This window comes from Brachyhypopomus gauderio, chromosome 4 (assembly GCF_052324685.1).
Source record: "Brachyhypopomus gauderio isolate BG-103 chromosome 4, BGAUD_0.2, whole genome shotgun sequence".
NCBI classification, from domain to species: Eukaryota; Metazoa; Chordata; class Actinopteri; order Gymnotiformes; family Hypopomidae; genus Brachyhypopomus; species Brachyhypopomus gauderio.
The window spans coordinates 9,251,780-9,271,980 of record NC_135214.1 but is presented as its reverse complement, the minus strand read 5'-3'; the positions used below and the strand labels follow the sequence as shown (position 1 = coordinate 9,271,980).

The following is a 20,201-nucleotide window of genomic DNA, read 5'->3' as shown; positions in this document are numbered from 1 at the left end:
TCTGGGGATCGAACCCACGACCCTCCGGTCACAAAACCAGTTCCCTGACCACCAGGCCATGACTGCCCTTTGTATTGTATTGTATCGCAATTGTATCGCATGATGCTTCATTAAATTTCCCATATTTCCCCTTTACACAAAATTATTTTTTTCAAATAGTATGTGTCATGAAAGTCACTATACTGACACCTAGTGGCCTGGATGTTTGACATTCTTTAATAATGTTATGTTCTAAATAGCCTACTACATACTACTCGAATACTAAATTGGACCCAAATATTCAGTATGCAACCAAAATACATTTTCCAGGTTAGATTCCCAGATCACATATTACTTCTACAAAATATCCCAGTACACAAACAGAGCTAACTTTATGAAGTACTGCACCTAAGCATAGAACTTTTATGTGACCTTGTAGAATGGGGGCCAGTATCAAGTATATCCAGAGAGCTGAATGCAGTATACATCATGTAGTATGCTATTTCTAGCCTACATTTTAACATGGCCACCTCCATGCAGTGGGGACTACTCTAGGGAGCTGGTTAATCTGAGCAACAGTTTGATTCTTCATCTCATGTGTATATATAATATGTAAAAATAATGACTTTCAAATAATTTTTGCTGAAAATGGTAAGGTGACTTACTACTCTTTAAACATTTGCTGCGTATGCCCTGGTTCTGGAATCCTTTTTGTGAAACACAACCACACTTTAGACTGTTTAGCTATGGTGCCTGCTGCAAATATAAATATTATGTTAACTAGCAATGGCAACATTGCTTCTGTTGCCTGCAACATCTGTTTTGGAGCACCTGATGGCAAATATTTCAAATCAACAGCAGTCATTTAGCCAGCTAAATAAATGGAATACTAAATGGAATGGAAAAATATAATTTACACAATTATTCCACTTAGCTCAGGTGTGCTTGATTGGCAAATACATGTTTAGAGTCCAAATTTTGCTTATTTAGCTTAGAACAAAAGTTACCAATGTTGCTAACAAACACTGGAGATCAACAGTAAAAAAATAGCGTTAAACACATGACCAAATGTGCTGGCATTATTCTGTGTTTTATGTATATTTCTCTTTACTCAAGAGTTTGAAGGAAGCACGTTCGATATTAAGCCTTTAAAATAGCAAAACACAAAATTAGGAAGCAAACTTTTCTTTTTTTTTTATTAAACAGCAGTGACTTATGATGATTTTCTAGTGCTGTATTGGTTTTATATAAACTAAAACAAGGTCACAGACCACATTTGACATTTCCTTTTGAAGAAAGGGTCATTGCTTTCCTTCAATATATGTTGAGAAGGTAATGGCTTTGATAGAGGGGAAAAAGAATAAAAACCAAACAAACCACCAAACCATCCCCAAAGAATACTCCTGAATAAAAGCAGCACGTGATTTACTGGAAAGAGGGGCAGCAGGTGAACGAGCATCGTTCTATGATACTGCCAGAGTCCATGTTCTTTGTAGCAGGTTCAACCTTATTTGGTCGCTGTAACACCGGTCTTCATACAGTTTACTATTTGGCAGGCTTGCCTTCCGTAGGCGTCTCGCCATTGTCCAGGGTCTTGAGGAGGCGGAAGAGTCCCGCAGCTTCACGGATTCGGCTAAACTCAATGCAAAACGCCTGCACCTCAATGAACAGATCCTGCACGTTAATGATCTTATTCCTGATCAGGGATTGAAGAAAAACACACACCAGGCGCACCAACCGATTCTGGGAAAGAGAGAGGTGGAGAGTTGGGGCAGGCAATGAAAGTATTAGAGAACACACCACTAAGCACTGTCCTATTAAAACATGAATTCCAGAAGTTAGCATGAGATCTTCCTTTTAGCAGCATTTTCACTGTAAAACTCCTCCAGCAAATTAACTAACAACAGCCACATTTTCTGTATTGGAAGATGTTTGACCAGCTAAAACTAACCTGCATGTACTTGTCTTTTATTTGCTCACAGGTGGAGATGCAGTTAGAAATGTAGAGGTGTATAAATTCAGGAGGAAGATCCACTGCTGTAGTCAACCTGCAGAGAGGGAAAAATAGCAAAACTTGCTCTTTAAACTAATGCCAAAGCAAACCCAGCTAATCCCAAAAGTACAGATTCAAGAAAACCAAACTGAAATGACATTCAAAATGTGTTAATGTGTGTTATATATACTGATCTAGAACAAAGACATAGACTGCTAATGATGTAATGTTTTTGTAGTGACAGAGGCCACATATTGGACAAATTACTTCGTACATGGGACTTATTTGTTTTTATCGTGGACTTATTTTTATTTATTTCTTTTGTATGAGGTTGAAAACATGAGAAGAGTTACTTTTGTTGTCATTCTTGATACTAGCTATCTAGGTAATTATACTGTTGGAAACGACTTTTGTGGAAATTAAGATTAGATTAAGATTAGGATCTAGGCCAGTCAACTAGTGATGTCCAGATATTTTTTTAGATTATGTCTCTCACAGTGGACATGCGCCTAAAATGAAAATCTCCAACCCCTCCATGATTTCTAAGTGGGAGAACGTGCAAAGTCACAGGGTGTTCAAATACTTATTATCCTCTCTGTATGTCATGTCAAAACATTTGACTTGTGATTGGTAATTTTGCATGTCAGTTGAATTTCCTTTTCTTGAAATAATAGGATGTTAAGATGACATAAGAAAATGTAAAGGCAGCAATGTGAAGCTGAGGTATACCTATTGACCACTTCCATGGAGTGTAAAGACATGTCCATGTTGACCAGCACAGAAAAGTACTCTGTGATTTGGCTGGAGGACATCAGCTTGAGCAGCATCTCGATGGCCACTAGTGGGTTGTTCTCCACAAGGTCAGGCAGCTTTGCTGGGCTCAGGCCAATGTGATACACCAGCTTTGGGTCTTTCTCCAGTTCAGCAAGAAGCTTAGCAAAGATAAGGCACAGGCACAGGGAGACAGAAAAAGAAAGAACATTCACCTTAGAGTTTTGTTACCTCTTTACAGGACTGTTACTTACATTATTTCATAAGTATCCTGCTAAATTCACACAAAAAAAATATTAATTTTTACTTGGTTTCTTCAACTTGTCTTCATGGATTTTAGAAGACAAATGCTACATTTCACAGTGCCAACAATTGCACAGCTGGTAACTTGACCTAACCATGCTAGCCTGCCATGTTAAGCTAATTTGTGTTCGTGTTGGACTTCATTCTCTCTGATTAAGATGAAAATAATTGCCTGTATTATTTCCAGATCACTGAATTTGTAGATACGCAGGACTACTGTTAGCTTTGCGAAGCCTCAAACACCCCAAACATAACAGGAATATTTTTAATTCCAGCATTCCAGAGATCACAAAGAATGTGTTGCTCAAATGTTTCATTAACTACTACTTCTATTCTGATTCCATTGCCAGTGCAAAGGTGGTACTTCAACAGAACTCTGACTAACAAATCTTTTCTAATAATTGACCTCATAAGCTCATACAAGTGTGTCCTACTGAAACATGGCGTGCATTTACATGCACTTAGTAATCCGATCATAATCAGCCTTTCCCGGTTATCTGGATTCAAGTTGTCATGTAAACCGCATGTTCCAATTTCTTATGATTAGTAATTAACATTAACACCCATAAAACAACAAAGATACATATTTGCCAGCAAAATGGGTTAATGTTTACACAAAGCCATGACAAAGTTTGAAGTTTACATCATTCTGAGAGATTATTGGCTGGTTGCAATCTAATGATTGCCTCACCCATTTAAACCCAGAGTTATCCCAATATCCAATTACCCAAGTGCATGTAAAAGTGTTTATCAGATTACTGATAAAATCTGATTTTCAGCGAGACTGGAGGGAAAAAAAACTATTATCCACAATGATCTCTATGCCTTTTTTTCATAGATAGATAGTCTACGGTTTACATGGAACATCAGCTATACACTTCATCGAAACACCTCTCCACTGAGAAATGTAATGAATGTGTTTTTTCCAATGATGAAATAAAAAAACTTGACGTATCACAAATACCTCAATGTCAAATAATAAGTACTAAACCTCTCATAACAGCGAGGTTATTACTTCACCATCACAATCTGTGGCATCTCATATTGTCTATATGTTATTTGCATGCTAACTGCCTTCTTCTAAAGATGTGTAGCAGCTGATGTGCTGAAGTAATTAATGGCTTACTGCTATCGATCATAAAAAACAGCTGTCATTAAGCCACTCCTGAAAAAGGAAATTACAGAGTTCATAAATACAGACATCAATTCAAGTCTTACTTTTATAAGCAAGATAAACAACTAGGGCTGCCATGATTAGTCGACTAGTCACGATTATGTCGACTATTAAAATAGTCGACAACTAATTTAATAGTCGATGCGTCGTGTTTTTTTTCTCTCCAAACTGCTGCAACAGTATCCACTGCTGCGTCTGCCTTTCTGTCCTTGACGCACATGCGCAGTAGAGGAAACCAGGGTAGACAGTTGACGACATCCCAGGACATTATACAGACTGGTATCATGGCTACCCGGCTACGGAACTCAAAAGTGTGGGATCATTTTCCGTAGCCGGGTTCCAAAACGTGTGCAATATCTGCAAGGCAGAACTTGCCTTCCACGGCAGCACAACCGCGATGTACGAGCACCTGAAGCATATTGTGGCTGATTGTGACAATGATGAAGAGGGACCGTCATTTCTGTAATCTAAATTGCTAGTTAGCTGCTAAAGTTAGCGTAAACAGAGCGTTAACTTAGTACTTACTTATCGTGGTAGCTGTAAAAGTTAACATTAGTGATGGCGATTTGTTTCATTAGCCTTAACACGCATTCGTGTGTTTTCTGTAACGTCAGTGAGACCAAAACTTTATTTTTGTGAATAATTCCTTAGTTTCAGGTCCCTACCTAATTGGATTTAAATGTAGCTAAGTTTGATGCCAGAGACTAATGAAAGAAAGAAACCTAAAAAATATATTATTAATGTATTTATCTTTGCGTTGTTTAAGCCAGTGCCTTATACTTATTTTAATAATTGTTTGTTGCAACAAGCTGCATTTTTAATTAAAGGTTTAATGAACTATGATCTTAATTGTTTTTATTTTTAGTTATAGCTGAAATCTAATGATGGTAATATAATAGCAGTTGCATTCTAGTGTGATAAGCTGTATGTTTTATATTAGTCGACTAATCATAAAAATTAATTGATTAGTCGACTATAAAAAATAATCGTTTGTGGCAGCCCTATAAACAATTAAGCAATTTTTAAATGCAAATGTTTATCTTGAAAAATTCCAGTTTCTAATTCCAATTTTCACTCAGGTACTAAATAATATACACCAGAGTACCGACTACATCTACTAGGCCCAAAATCTAGGACTATAGATCTAGACAGTTTGGAAAACTGGGCAGGACTCTCAGCAACTGTCCTCGATTGGTTTGGGACATATTTAGAATAGTGGTGGGACTTTAACGCGTTCATTTCGATTAATTACAGAAAAATTTACGAACTAAACGAAAAAAAATTTACGCATTTTAACGCTTTTAACGCATGAGACACTTTTGCACTGTGGAATGTTTCTCAGTGCACGAGTTCCAGACATACAGATTATATGGACGCACAATAAGATGAGCATGATGGAGACGACTGAAGAGACTACGCTGGTGGATGGGAAATTTAAATATAAGAAACTTCCAGATGGAAGTATAAACACAAAAATAGTGTTATTTGCACTTTATGGAGGAAGGATTTGCTTATCACAGGAGCACTTCCACCCTTCGTTACAACCTCAATGCAAAACATGTTGGGGCTAACGCGCAAGTCAGTTATGATAACTTAGCTGCTAAATGTATTCCTAGTACGATAGGGTGACCAAACATCCATATTTAACATCCTGTCCCGGGCGTAGGGCTGAACGATTAATTGCATTTGCGATAATCTCGCGATATTTTAAAACGCGATTCTCTAATCGCACAGGCTGCGATTTAAACTGGTCACGTGACTTGGGAGCGAGCCGAGCCGAGGACGAACAGAGCAAACCCGAGCAGGAGGCAGGGAGGTGGAGAAGTGAAGTTAACACAGCGCACTTGAACTTGTTGCACAATGGCTTCAGGCTCGACAGACGCTGACACAACTGAAAGTCTAATACCAAAGAGGGGCAGCACATCAGTTGTATGAAATTACTTTGGCTTTTAAAAAGATGCTGCTCAACGTCAGGTACCCTGCAAAACGTGCCTTGCTACTGTTGCTACGACGCGAGGAAACGCTACAAACCTTCAGCATAAAAAAAAACCACCACAAAGCCTCGTATGATATTTGTAAGGCTAAAATGCCAACGACCAGTGCTGGATCTTCAAATACGCAAAAGTGTTTCTCTGCGCTTATACAGCCTTGGTATGCGGTGAGCAGCGAAATACCGTAAAATCACGCATATAGGCGCAATACAATTTAAAGCGCGGATGAATCGCAAAAGCGCGGATAGCTTGACCGCGGTCCTGCAGACAGGGTTCACTGACCGAACCATTTGAAAGTGTAACTCCTTATGGATATAATTCGAAGCAGCACGCTGAAATAACTCGGGCAGTAACGGTGTTCATAGTGAAAGACATGATGTCCGTTAATATAGTGAACAAGCCCAGCTTCATGGCTTTGTTAAACACACTGGATATGCGCTACCAAATGCCCTCACGCACATATTTTAGCCAAGTTGCTAGTTCGCTCTGGCGCCAACCACAGGCGATCGATCGCGATATAATAATAATACTTAAATTTTGTCCATTTTACACCGCCCCGATAACAACAAATTACGTTCGCCACCCACTCCAGGTTCAAGTCTCACTCCAAGCGATCTTGAAAAGTTGGCAACCCTGTATCTGAGCTGTATAAAAAATGCCGAAACAGAGTTTCCTGAAAACAGTGGGGAAAAAATCGCGATTTTAAATTTAAATTTTTTAATTTATAGATAAAAAAATTGCAATTACATTATTTTCCAAAATCGTTCAGCCCTACCCGGGCATCCCGGGTTTTCTTTTAAGTGAGGAAATGGAAGTGGTGGGGGTGGGGGGGGGGGGGGGGGGGGGGGCAGACACACATACACACACACAAATGAAGTATTATATCGCGATCAATCGATCGCCAGTGGTTGGCACCAGAGCGAACTAGTAACTCATTGAATCATAGATATGGATCAGAGGTAAATAAACTAGATTTTTTTTTTCAGCGTGAGAAATCGGAAGTGTGGCGTGAGAGCGTGTGAAAATGGTCAAATGCGTGTGTCTCACGCTCAATGCGTGAGAGTTGGCAACCCTGCAGTCATTTGCTTTGAGCATGCAGAAGACCACTTCTAGGCACTATGGAGATGCCTGTGGCAGAGGCCTGGAAAATTAAAGAAAGTCTACCATCTAAAATGGTATTAAAAAACATCTTCTGATTTACTTCAATTCTTCTTATTCTTCCAATATCCTGAGCAAAACTCCCAAAATTAAACAACATTTTTGGTCAGAATTTCCAGTGTTCTGAAAACTGTTTACTCTGTTTTCTGCACTCATCTATTGGTCTGTGTAGTAGACTGGTGGAAAAATAAACAAGATGTTGAAGTTTATGCTTATGTTCATTGATTCATTCATCATTCAAACTTAAATTAATATTTCTCATGTTAAATACTGAAATGCGATTAAAATGCGATTAATTTCGATTAATTAATTACAAAGCTTCTGATTAATTCGATTAATTTTTTTGATCGCGTCCCACCCCTAATTTAGAAGTTTGTAGTTACATTGTCAGGATCAGAATTTATTAATCTGATAGCTATATAGCTGACAGCTGGTATAGCTATAACATGTGCATTCTCCCAGTGATCACTTATGGTTTCACTTATTCTATACATTTTCTCAATAGGCCAAAATCTGCAATACAGCATCACTTGCACTTATCGTTAGATAATAAACTCAGAACCTGCTTTAAAAAAATGCGTTGGTAAAGGGTCCAGTTCAAATGTAGAGGATTTTAGTAATGAAATTACATATATTACAATATGAAATTACAATAGTTTAACCATGTCAATTTCTTGGAAATAAGGCGGATTACAATTAGGCTGATTAACTGATATTAGGGTTGATAGTCCATTACTGCGTGTTGCTATGTTCTGCCTTACACCAGTATTATTTTTATTATTATAGCAGTTATTATTGGATGAATCAATCAAGGTAGAGAAGTGATTTTTCCATGCCGATTTCACTTCACTGTTGTAATTCTAAAATGCTGTTTTATAAATATCAAAATGTACTTTCAATTTTGACCTTCGCCAAAGCCTAGCCTGCAATCTTGCTTAAGTTTTAAAACAGATGGAATGTTTCTCCAGGGTATCTTAATTCAACCAGAAATAATTTTAGTTAACTTTGGTGCTACAACATTAATACAATTTCTGACTGTGTATCTAACTCATTGCCAGTTTCTGAGAGGGGAGGGGATGAAGGGACTGTATCAAGTTCGTGAAGGCCACAGCAACTACCAGCACCGAGACAACGCTTGATTATGTGCTTTTCACAGAGTGTTCTAATAGATGCTGACATACTGAAAAATATACCAAAAATAATCAGAGATTGCAACATCAGCCATTTCAATATTATCATTAATATGCTTACATTCAATATTATTAACAATATTATTACATTTAGAAATTATCAAATCTAGAGTGTGACCGTGAGTTTGAGTTGAAGTTGGTGTATGACAGGGGTACTCAACTAAATTTGTCCGCGGTCCAAATTTGGCAGATACCTGTGACCTGAAGTCCAGTGCGGCGGGGGTGGCGAACGTAAGTTGTTGAGCGGGGTGGGGGGGGGTGGCGAACGCAAGTCGTTGAGCGAGGTGGCGAACGTAAGTTGTTGAGCGGGGTGGCGAACGTAACACTCGTGACGGAGTGTTTTTTCAATAGCCCTGAAATAAATGTTCCGGTTTTTTTTTTTTGGTCCGTATCCAGTTAATCAGGAATGAGATTGGGTCCGGACAGGACTGCATTCGGGTCCGGATCCGGACCGCGGTCCGCCAGTTGAGTACCCCTGGTGTATGAGGTCAAAAGAGTTAAGCATCCTCATGAATTTACAAGTGATTGGATTTGTGGATATATCCATGTGAATATTATAATTCAGAATAATTAAAATAATCAAAATCAGTTAAAAATCCTAGAAAGCATTTCTGCCTCCAAAAGATGTGCACAGGCTGTAGCAAGCCAGCTGTTTAGAGCCAGCAGTCTGGTAAAATGACCACTACCCAGATGCGCAGTTGGTATGGGTCCAGAGATGAACATTTCAGATGGGAAAAACTCCAGAATGTCGAGTGTGCTGTAGAGGTGCTCATCTCTTTTCACGGCTCATGCCCAACATAAGCAGCATGCTGATGGCTAACCCTGTTAGCATGCTTATTAGTAAGCTTCTGACTGGCACGGTTTGCAAGCTGGTGGTTGGCACACATGTGGCCATACTTATGGCTAACACTGTTAGCATGCTTGTTAGCATGAGTTGAGGCAAAGATGAGTTTAGGCTTTCACCCCAGTATATTCCAGCAACGATGCAGAGAGACGTCTCTTTCTGAAGCTGAAATTCCTCATCTTCCCTTATAGTTTGTATAAGTATATACACAAATATAGTATATAGTATATTTGTGTTGCACCACGGTTCCGGAGGAACAAAATTTCGTTACACTGTGTACCTGTACTCAGATGTAATGACAATAAAAAGCCACTTGACTTGACTTGACTAGTGTAAGGTATGAATTCTTTCCTGAAGTTCTGCGACCCTCTGGGATAGTTTGATACACTCAGAGCAAGAGGATGATGTGTCAGCAGGTTCAAAGCAATATCAAAATGCAAAACAATCCTTCAAAGATAAATAAAAAAAGTACTGAGAAAAGTAACAAATTCTTTTAACTTGTAAAAATACTTTAAATAAGTAAACAGGCATGAAAATGGGTCAGGGGTTAAAAAGGTGAGAAGACCGGGGGGCGGGGCATGTGACGTCATGGGGATACGGCGACGGGGCGTTGACATGTGACGTCATGGGTATACTGCGACGGGGGGGTGGGGGGGTGGGATGGGGGTGGCTGCTGGTGTACGGGGATACAGCGACAGGTGATGCCAAATATTACGGAGCTCGTAAGGTGACGTCATGTAAAAAATATAATAACGCGTGGCCACGACTTACTAACGCGTGCGAACAAGATAATTAAGTATTACTTTATATAAAGCCAGGTTTATCTTCCTTGGGCAGTCAGTTCGCGAACATCCCTGGGATCTGCTTGCTTTGCTGTGAAAAAATAAACTTTGTTGCCGCGTGTGAAAGGCGACGTTAGTATCTCGTTCTCACGCGTTAATAAGTCGTGGCCACGCGTTATTTATTTATTTTTTACATGATGTCACCTTACGGGCTCCGTAAAATATAGTAAAATCCATTAAAAATTTTTTTTTGACTGTCATGTCAATGGATTCAATGTAAACGCAATCCGTAAACGCAAGAAGCCGCTTTCGCCATTCCGGATGGCTCAGTCAAAACCATTAATGAACCAATAAATACATCAGCGGCGAAAATTATTGTAAAAATACCAGGTTTACGTGTTTTTATTTTCTAACATGAGCTAAAGCACAGGGTAGACTCAAACGACAAGAGTTTACAACTTCATCTTCAATCTTTTCAGCCCTGGCGCGAATGTTCTCCTCACACGTCCCTGGATTCACCAGTTACAACTACAGACACACTAGAAAAAAATCTTGTTTCTTATTTTATGTCACCGTTAACTACACGGGGTTGACGCGAACTTAAATAGGTAGATAGATGGGCCTATTATCACAAGAGCTTGTGGTTAGATCTGACAGTGTTCAACGCTGTAGCGAACGGCAGTAACTTTGTTTTACCGCAAAATATGAAAACGATTGAAACCATTAATAACCCAATTAAAATCCACCCAATTAAAAATGTACGATCTGGTAAACGTAGTGGTAAATGTACGATCTGGTAAATGTACGATCTGGTAAATGTAGTGGTAAATGTACGATCTGGTAAATGTAGTGGTAAATGTACGATCTGGTAAATGTAGTGGTAAATGTACGATCTGGTAAATGTAGTAGTAAATGTACGATCTGGTAAATGTAGTAGTAAATGTACGCTCTTCTGACTTGTCCGCGGTGTAGCACTAGGTCCTGCTTCTCGTCCCGCTTAGCAGTAAATGAATAACATGAATGAAGAACGTTCGTATGATTGAAACGCTATTTGGCCTCTATGATGGTTCTGGGCGGAAACTGCTGGCCACTGTCATTGAAATAGCCAATTTCGGAAGTGCTCTGTTTGCTAATTAAGTCAATATGATAATTAAAATATAATCTCCCGACCCCCCCCCCCCCCCCCCCCAACAAAAAACTCATCGGATCTACACGATTCACGTAGGTCACCCTTTTCAACTTCAAAACGGCGAATTTCGCCGAAAGGTGACAGATTTTCATGCCTGGTAAAACAATTGTACAGAACAAGCAGAGGTAGTAGAGAAACCTCAGAACAGCAAGAAAGCAGTAAGTTCCTCAGTACAAAAATCCATGACGACATTAGTAAAAGCTGTCATAGGTTTTACGGGAATCAGTGAATGCATGCGCATTAGAAACCTGGATAGGAAGCTAACTCCCCTGTAAACATTACTTGTGGTCTGCTATCGTCTGTGTACTGAGCTGTCAGTCACAAAGCCAGGAGCAATCAGCCAATATCATTGTTGACAGAAATGCCCATGAGCCCACCCTGAAAGTGCCAAAACCACCCCATGCCAAAACTCAGAAGAAGCCGAAGGAAATCAAAAAGGAAAAAAAAAACATTAAAGAGTGACAGTTTAAGTGTGCGCACTAATAAAAATGCACAGGAAATTTGTCTGTGTGTTACACATGTGAAATATTAAAATGTGCACATTTATGTTTATTGTCCCATGTCTATGTGCTCCCTAGTTTTGGCACAAAAATGACAAAAATATTTCCTGTCACAGTTAAGGTGATATTTCACCAGATGCTTATAGCCCAAACAGGACTCTAACCAAGGCAAACAGTGCACATTACTCCAATTAAAAAATCTCCACAAAGAGTTTGTTACTTAATAAAGGGACTTAAAACTACTACTATGTGTCTATGAATAATGTAAAGGATTAGGTCCAGAATGTATTTGTTATGGTCAAAGACCATATAGCTGAGCTCTCACAACATAGCTCTCACATTATCCGTCATTTTATTAAATAATAAATGTCTTTTAATATATATCTCATTTAATCCAGTGTACAATTCACCTATTCATTTCTGTTAAAAACAATTATTAATTGTGATTATTATAGTTCCAAATTAAATAACTTATTTAATATCAACTATTTTATAAATAAATCCTTGGATCTAGGGATACGATAATATTATTTTCTTCTATCGGACTCTGCTGTATTTACTGTGCTGACTCATTGTGCTGTATTGTGATGTATTTAGTGTCCTACCTGACTCTGCTGTGCTGCAGATAAGGGGCTCTTAAAGGCTTTAGCCATTATGCGTTTGATCTCGACACCAGTACCATTGCGCACACACATGGAGCGATCCCACTGCACACGGTGTTCTGGCTCACATGGGTTCAGCCAGGCTAGCTCATCCTCACACACCAGCAGGGGCGGGGCCGGTCGGATGAACTCCGGGCGGAAATGACCTAATTAGGACACCAGAGGGCAGTATGGTAACCTGCGTGTTTGACTGCATAGAATGGTGCACCACACTAAAAAAGCATACAGTTTTCTTATGACACAAAGTCTTAAAGCAGCAGGAATACATTTGAATAAAAAACAAAACATTCTTGGATAACTTACTCTCCAGAGGAGGGCGTGGGCCAGTCACCAGCGACTCTGTAATCTGATTGGCTACAGAGCTGTCGAAGCCTGAATTAGAGGAGTCTGGATCAGGGTCGCTGAGCAGACTTGGAAAGCTGGCTTTACTCTGAGTGGGCAATTCAGACTGGCGCTCTGGATCAAAAGAGACAGCCAAGCATGAATGCACGCATGCATATATATTTGTTGAAAACTCTGTTTCTTGACATTTGCTAAAACCTAAGTAAACAGAGTGAGTCCTCTCCAAAAGCTAGTTTGTCCAATTTACTGCGGTTTCCTAAGTTCATTTTACAGGCTGCATTTAGATTGTGGTAGACTATAGCAGTGAGAAGGGCTAATGGCGATGTTGTGATTTGTTCTGTTATATTCAGTGTGCCTGCAGACCCAGCTATGAACTAAAACACACAAACATGTAATGTTTACTTAGAATGTAGAACTAACAGAACTATTTAGCCTACACAATCACTATTACATCTGAGTAGAGGTACCATGATTTTTTACACTCATGTATTTAATTAATAGAGATCTGCATTTAATTGTTAAACGCTAGTAAATCTATCTATAAGACTACAAATCTTCATGTTAGCTACACTGTATAGAAAAAGACAAAAACTATAAATAATCATCATAAATGGTTACTTTTTGGTTGTAAAAATGATTAATTGCTCTTTCAAATCATGCTGCAGAGTAATGGCAGAATAAAAGTAGAGGGAACATAGCGCTGGCATTGATCATGACTTCTCTGTAATGCAATCAGCAAGCAAAGAGGTCAGCTGTTGAAATTTCTCATTTATGCAATTTCTGCACTTACCAGCAAGAGCCAGCTGCAGTCCACTGATGTCAATTGCCTGTGGGGCAGATCCTACATCCATGCAGGATACCTGCCGTGGTGTCTTCTTAAACAACTCACGAGGTGGAGCAAGCATGAGTTGAGACAGGAAAAACTTTTCTGGCAGAGTAATGGGGGGAAGAAAACCTGAAACACAACATCATGTTACCCGTTACAAATATGTAACATCATTAGTACATTCACAGTATCTGGCAGTTGCTCCTATACAGTGGCGTAAAAAAGTATTTGCGGTCTCTTTGGAAAACATTAAGATTGTACGAAGTAGCTCACTTTAAGAAACACCAACAAGCTCTGAACATGGATACATAACCATGAGCACAACACACACAAATACATCACATACGTACTGTGTCAGTAGTCTCGTTCAAACGCACATTCACACGTGTGTTCGTCGTGACACGTGAAGTCTACCTGATAGCGGTTTCTCCTGCTCCTCTCCCGACGCCGAAGGGTTTAAAAGATGAGCGAAAACGGCCGCAAACGGGTTGGCGGCGAGCGGCTCGGTGCGATACATCTCCCAGAGCAAGTAAAGCGCCGTCAGCCGCTGTGGCGAGCTGGGGAGCAGGTCCGGCTGCTGCAGCAACATCACCAAAACGGAACCCACCCGAAAGTGTTCGGCTTTCCCGAAGAAGTTGTGAAAAGCGTTGGACAGGTTTTCAAACGTGCTGCTGCAGGCGTCCTCGGATATAATGCCCAGCAGGTTGGACAGCTCCTTTGGTGCGAGTGTCATGGTCACTGATGTGCCTCTAAATCAAAATTACAGTTATAACTGGATGATGTGTTTGCCCGGTAAAGATCCGAGGACTTCAGAGCACAACGAGCAGGACGGCTGGTCAACAGGACAACAGGACAGGTTCGCTAGGTAACTAACGAGCTCTCTCGCTAGCTTTACCTGAAGTTCAGGTGTCTGGTTTCATTGAAAGCCGACTCTCGTCAACAACTCAACGCATTATTTCAGGACGTTGAATGTCATCTCAGTGCTGAAACCGAATAACTTTTTTTAAAAGCAACAAACTGCCGTCAAAATTAAAGTTTTCTTCTCCCCCTCAACTAGCTAATCCAAACACAAGTAACGGTTGAAAAACAAAAAATACCCATGAACGCTTGGCGCAGCGTGCCGAAATGCATCATGGGATCTCAAGAAATTTGCGCAATCCTCTAGCGATTGTATAAAATAATTTCTAAAAAATACAGAATATAATGCTTAATTTGTAGACTTTTATAAGTTAGGTGAGATGTGAATTGTTTACACATATTCTTTAAATAACGCGAAGAAAAAGTTACTAGCATACAACATGACACGGAAGTAAACGGATTTTCTAACCTTTCTACTACCCACAATCCTCTTCTCCTTCCTTTCCGATATTCGCCTGTAGAAGTGAGTACGACCGAATAGAAATTGTTTGGTGAATCCACTTTCATCTGCTACTTTTTGTTAAAACAAGAGGCATGTTTTCTGCAGATATACATATTACTAGCTTTAAAGTATCACAACGATTAAAAACTGACTCTGTTTGAAGCAAATAACACTGGTAATCTCGAAAAATCCGACGCTGGATGTGTAGCGTATTGGTAGCAGCTTGGCAACTAGCTAGGTTGGCCTAGGTTTGTCAGGCAGGAGGGTTTAATGTGTTTAACACTCACAAATGTTAAATGTAACTCACTTTTTAAGTCATATTTGAGAGGAGGTTGCACCTGTACATCGCGTATTGTACTCGCGTATAGTATCATCTGCCCATACTCTAGGGCACTACTCTGGCTAACTTGCCAACTTCTAATTGGTGTGGATAACTAGGTATATTGGCTGTAGTTACAGGTGCACGCTAGACTGTTTAACGTCTTGAGAAAGCTGGAACTATCAATTCCGCAGACGCACGGCATAAGTAGGCATTGTATGTACAGTATGGGGCTGGATAATAGGTTGGCTTGTAAAACGAATACTTCGCAGCTGTACTCATTAAAAAAATTTCTATAGATGGCACCGCTCAAGAAAGGAGGTGAGAAAAAGAAGGGGCGTTCTGCCATCAATGAAGTGGTTACCAGGGAGTACACCATCAACATCCACAAGCGGATCCATGGCATGTGAGTGCGACCCTTTAGAGTTGGACATCAAGTATAGGTACTCTTTCACAACTGAGCCAGTCAAGTTTTGAAAATACACGAGAAACTTAATGTATTAGTTGTAGTTCTTCATCGGTTCAATGTAAAACTACATTCTAGCTGCTATATTCTAGATCAGTGTGTGTTGTGGAATGGCCTGTATTCTTTCCACGGTCACAGTTCTTTCAAAAAGAGAGCTCCTCGTGCTATCAAGGAAATCCGAAAGTTTGCCATGAAGGAGATGGGCACCCCTGATGTCCGCATCGATACCCGTCTGAACAAGGCAGTATGGGCCAAAGGAGTCAGGTATCACGTTCCAAAATTCTTAAGAGGAAGCTTGTGTAGTTGTCCTATGTTTTGTGCTCATGGATTGGTCTGCTGAAGCTTGCTGATTTTATTTATCTGTGAAGTGCCCCAACTGAACGAACGCTGTAATAACTGAGTGGATCTGATGTCTTTGCAGGAACGTCCCATACCGTATGCGTGTACGTCTGTCCAGGAAGCGTAATGAAGATGAAGACTCCCCCAACAAGCTGTACACCCTTGTCACATACGTTCCTGTCACCACATACAAAAGTGAGTTTCAGCCATGTTGAAGGACTTGCTTGATTTGGCTTAGATTACTTTAGCCTTTTTTCAGGCAAAACATACAAATGGAGGAATTTCTTGAGAAATGCCAGTGTTAGTTTTATTTTCTTAAATCAAAGCGTTGTGTCTACCTACATATCAACTATCAGGGGCATCTCTCCTAATACTCAGGCCAAAAAATGTGTATCCTGCTTTTGTTACTCATCTTTTTAGTATAAAGAAAGGCATAAAATGTGTGAAATAGCAGGAGAGTCTGTGAATTAGAGATTTTGCATGACAGTTTTATATGGCTGAGTCTACCAGAACCTGGACCTATTTTAATCAGGTTAATATTTGGTCAACTAAGACCATAGTCAAATTATGATAGACCACACTGTTTACATGATTACAGTTTAGCCTTCCTAGCAGGCTTGCTTAGAATAATACTGAACCTTTTGGAATTGCTTGCGATCTTCAGTGCCAAAGCAAAGTCCTTCTGTTAGTGGATTAGGATTTTAATCTGCTCCACTAGACATATGATGGGTTTGTGCAACAAAAAAAAAATTCATTGCTTCCATTTTGTGAAACAATGTTTAGCAAATTGGTAATACATGAACATGTGATTGAAAATGAACCTAAGATTAGAATTTTTTTGATGGTTTTAAAGCATGGCTCACTTTTGAATGCCATCAAAATCCAGAGGAAATATTACTATGATATATTGGATTGAGTTGCTGGTTGGAGGCCTCTAGAGTTTGAATGCCCATTTTTCAGATTCCTATGCTTGGTGAACTGCACTGTGTGCTTTTCAGCACCTTCCTAGCATTGCCACTATTTCCTGGTTATGGTATCTGAAGCAAAGTTTGCCATTTGTGATTATTATTCTGGGGGATCTGTCAATTCTGAACATCAACTAATGTGTTGTTTTGATATTTTGTCCTTCAATCAGGCATTCAGGATTGACATACAGTGGAATTGGTTGTAACTTCATATGGAAATTAGCACTGGTTACCTAGACTCAAATGATTTCATACATATGCTGTAATAGTCAGTCATGCTATCACATTCTCAAATTCTCATCTCATAGACCTAGTCTCATTAGGAGTGTAAAGTTTAGTTTGTAGTGTTTCAAATTGTCATTTGGCTTGCTGATTTTGTTTTTTTTTCTGTTCACAGGTCTCCAAACAGTCAATGTGGATGAAAACTAATTTTCTCTTCATAGATGTTGGAATAAATTTGTAAAAGAATTTTATTTGCCATGTTTTTATTACTGCCATGTTACCACTTGTCTGGAGAAGATAGTCAATGCAGTCACGTAAACACTTGTTACAGTGTAGATACTATTTGTGCTGAACTGATTATGATCTATGTAAGATGAACGAGAACATACCGGATTTCCACATGATTTGAATGTGTTGTAATTTTTGACCATTCTGTCCAAATGACCCCTTGTGAGATAAACACTGATGTTTGAGAAGGCCTCACATGTAATTGCAATGTTGCATGACTTGCAACCAATTAATCCCAAAGGTGATCAGGGTTTGAGGTCAGGGCTCTGTGCCAGTCACCAATTATTCCAAACTGAATTAATTAAATCAAAACGTTACACACCTCACTTTTTGTGCAAGCATAGAAATGCTGGAACAGTAATTAATATCTACCAGTAATGTCAAAGATGTCTTTGTATGCTGTAATATTAAGTTACTTGCATCTAGAGGCCTAGTTCAAACCGTAGAAAACAACCCCCATCCCTTTTCTCTCCACCAATCACTAGTCCTGGTACTATGCCTAGTATCCTGCAGCCAGGCATCCACCAAACCCCTATTTATCCATCAGATTGCCAGATGGCAATTAATCGCACTTCAGTCTTCCACTGCTCCAGGGTCAATAAGCTTTACATCTCTCCAGGAGGTGCTTGGCCTTGTGAATAGTGATCTTACACTTGGGTACAGTTTGGCTATGAATACAATTCATGATGCTCCCAACATACAGTTTTGGTGCTCATATAGCTACAAGTGTCAGATTGGAACTTGATAAGTGATGCAACAGAGGATGTCGTGATATACTTGAGCATTTATGCACTTTAGAAGTTTGTGAGGTCTGTTGCTTCATGGCTGAGCTAAGTTTGCTCACAAATGCTTCCACTTCACAGTAGTGGAAGAAAGGTAGACATTTTACTGAGCTGACAAAGGTGGCATCCTACGACTCATTGGATGTCACTGAGCTGTACAGCATAATCTGGTGCCAGTGTTCGTCTATGGCCAATATCTTTTTCAAATGTGTAATTCTATTTCAGTAAATGTAAAATTTTCAGACACACTTAACATTCTAAATGTGCTCCATTCTAAATGACTTCAAATGTGAAGTGTAGGTATACACCTTTTTAAAAAGTTTGGTGTAGAGATTTATTTTTCAAGTCAGGTAAATTTAAAAAACAAACAGTACATAGAATGATCAAATCACTAATTAAAGTCTTAAAGGTGAAAATAGTTATTTTTAAAGCTATGTTAATAAAATTGCAAAAAAAACAGTATATGCTGAAGGTACATTCTCTTAAATGTTTTGACCAAGAAGAATCGCTCACATTATCTTTACTTCACATCTCTGACATTCATGAAAAACCAATACAGAATTCCGACATAATCTGATGTATGGTAAAACCTAGAACTGACTGTTTTCAGTGTGATTTAATACTTGATGAGATTGATTTGTTTATAGTTGGACTCAGCTATGAAAGATCACCTTGGAGTGTCCACAGAAATGTTTCAGTATCACAGTAAAAATAAATAATTTCTTCACAGCACTAGTTGCCATGTATACAGCAGACGCCAAAAATAACACTACTGAACACAGATTAAGGCACCATCATTGTATATTCATAGCACTTACTGATTAATAACTTAAGCCGGATGATCACTAAGGCAGGGTGTGTCTTACTGTACATGCAATGGACTGTTGCATACACAGGAAGTAGTGTGGTGTTTTTTTAACTTAGAACAGGACAAACAAACTTAACATGTTCACAACACATCACTTGTATAGCTTACTAATACAACTCAACTCTTGGTCCCAGTGTAAAATATATAAAATGCTAAGTGATGGATAAGTGCCCCCCCTACCACAGATAGCGATTCTGTGGGTCTTGAGGTAAGCTCAGCTCACCGTACTGGTTATGTAGTAATGCAATGCCATTATCACTGGTCTACTAGGATCCAGTACAATGTCCTCCACACACTCCACAACACTCAGGTCAAGCTCTTCTCAGTATTGTTCTGCCACTCTGCTCAGTGCGAGTGCCCTTTCTTGTCTCACTGCATGTATGGGACAGAGCAGCAACCTCTGGCATCACAGTCAAAGATTGTAATAAGAGTAGATTGCAACATTTCAACATTGCAATATTTCTGCATAGGACTGGACTTGGTCTCAGCTGGTCCTGTGCTGGAGTTCAAGCAGGCCTGCCCGCTCCTGGTATTGCTTCTCCTTTGCTGAGCTAATCTTTGCACTTAGATCCACAGGCCTCTCCAGGAAGTTTACCAACACTTGTTCAGTGAGCAGAGAGGCCAGAATCTGCTCGAAGCATACTGTCCAGTCACCTTCCACCTTTGCCTCTGAGCTTCCTCCTCCTGAACAGGAGGCTGCTTGGTGGAAGCTTCCCCCTTCCTCCCGTGTTTCACTCCCTGTCTCTGATGTGCCACCCTTATTCCGTGCCTCCCCGATCTGCAACACCAGGCTTGTAACCACAGCAATGGCCTGGAAGAGCTCATTCTCGCTACTGTCGCCATGGAACATGCTACAAAACGTCTTGCAGAACTGGACGAACTCACGCT

The 20,201-nt window shown here is 39.7% G+C and overlaps 3 protein-coding genes across 7 annotated transcripts in view; 1 reads left to right on the top strand and 2 right to left on the bottom strand.

Annotated features, from left to right (window-relative positions):
• Positions 1-1,163: 1,163 nt before the first annotated feature.
• On the bottom strand, positions 1,164-14,847 carry cnot11 (CCR4-NOT transcription complex, subunit 11). Its single transcript, XM_077002030.1, has 7 exons — positions 14,119-14,847; positions 13,669-13,833; positions 12,840-12,992; positions 12,480-12,682; positions 2,702-2,904; positions 1,931-2,027; positions 1,164-1,722 (listed from the first exon to the last, which is right to left on the bottom strand). The coding sequence occupies exons 1-7, from the start codon at positions 14,435-14,437 to the stop codon at positions 1,525-1,527; spliced, it is 1,338 nt and encodes a 445-aa protein (XP_076858145.1). The 5' UTR covers positions 14,438-14,847; the 3' UTR covers positions 1,164-1,524.
• Positions 14,848-15,062: 215 nt separating this feature from the next.
• Positions 15,063-17,621, top strand: rpl31 (ribosomal protein L31). 2 transcript variants are annotated; one of them, XM_077002036.1, is made up of 5 exons: positions 15,063-15,085; positions 15,683-15,789; positions 15,988-16,113; positions 16,271-16,383; positions 17,551-17,621. In XM_077002036.1, the coding sequence occupies exons 2-5, from the start codon at positions 15,683-15,685 to the stop codon at positions 17,580-17,582; spliced, it is 378 nt and encodes a 125-aa protein (XP_076858151.1). In that variant the 5' UTR covers positions 15,063-15,085; the 3' UTR covers positions 17,583-17,621. The 2 variants fall into 2 exon arrangements, with proteins under 2 accessions (XP_076858151.1, XP_076858153.1); XM_077002038.1 differs by lacking the exon at positions 15,063-15,085 and adding an exon at positions 15,087-15,154.
• Positions 16,455-20,201, bottom strand: part of tbc1d8 (TBC1 domain family member 8) — a 26,971-nt gene continuing 23,224 nt past the window's right edge. For all 4 annotated transcript variants that reach the window (XM_077002025.1, XM_077002022.1, XM_077002023.1 and 1 more), the window contains one exon: positions 16,455-20,199. In XM_077002025.1, the coding sequence (XP_076858140.1) occupies positions 19,798-20,199 (402 nt within the window). In that variant the 3' untranslated portion in view covers positions 16,455-19,797. The remainder of the gene's footprint in view (positions 20,200-20,201) is intronic.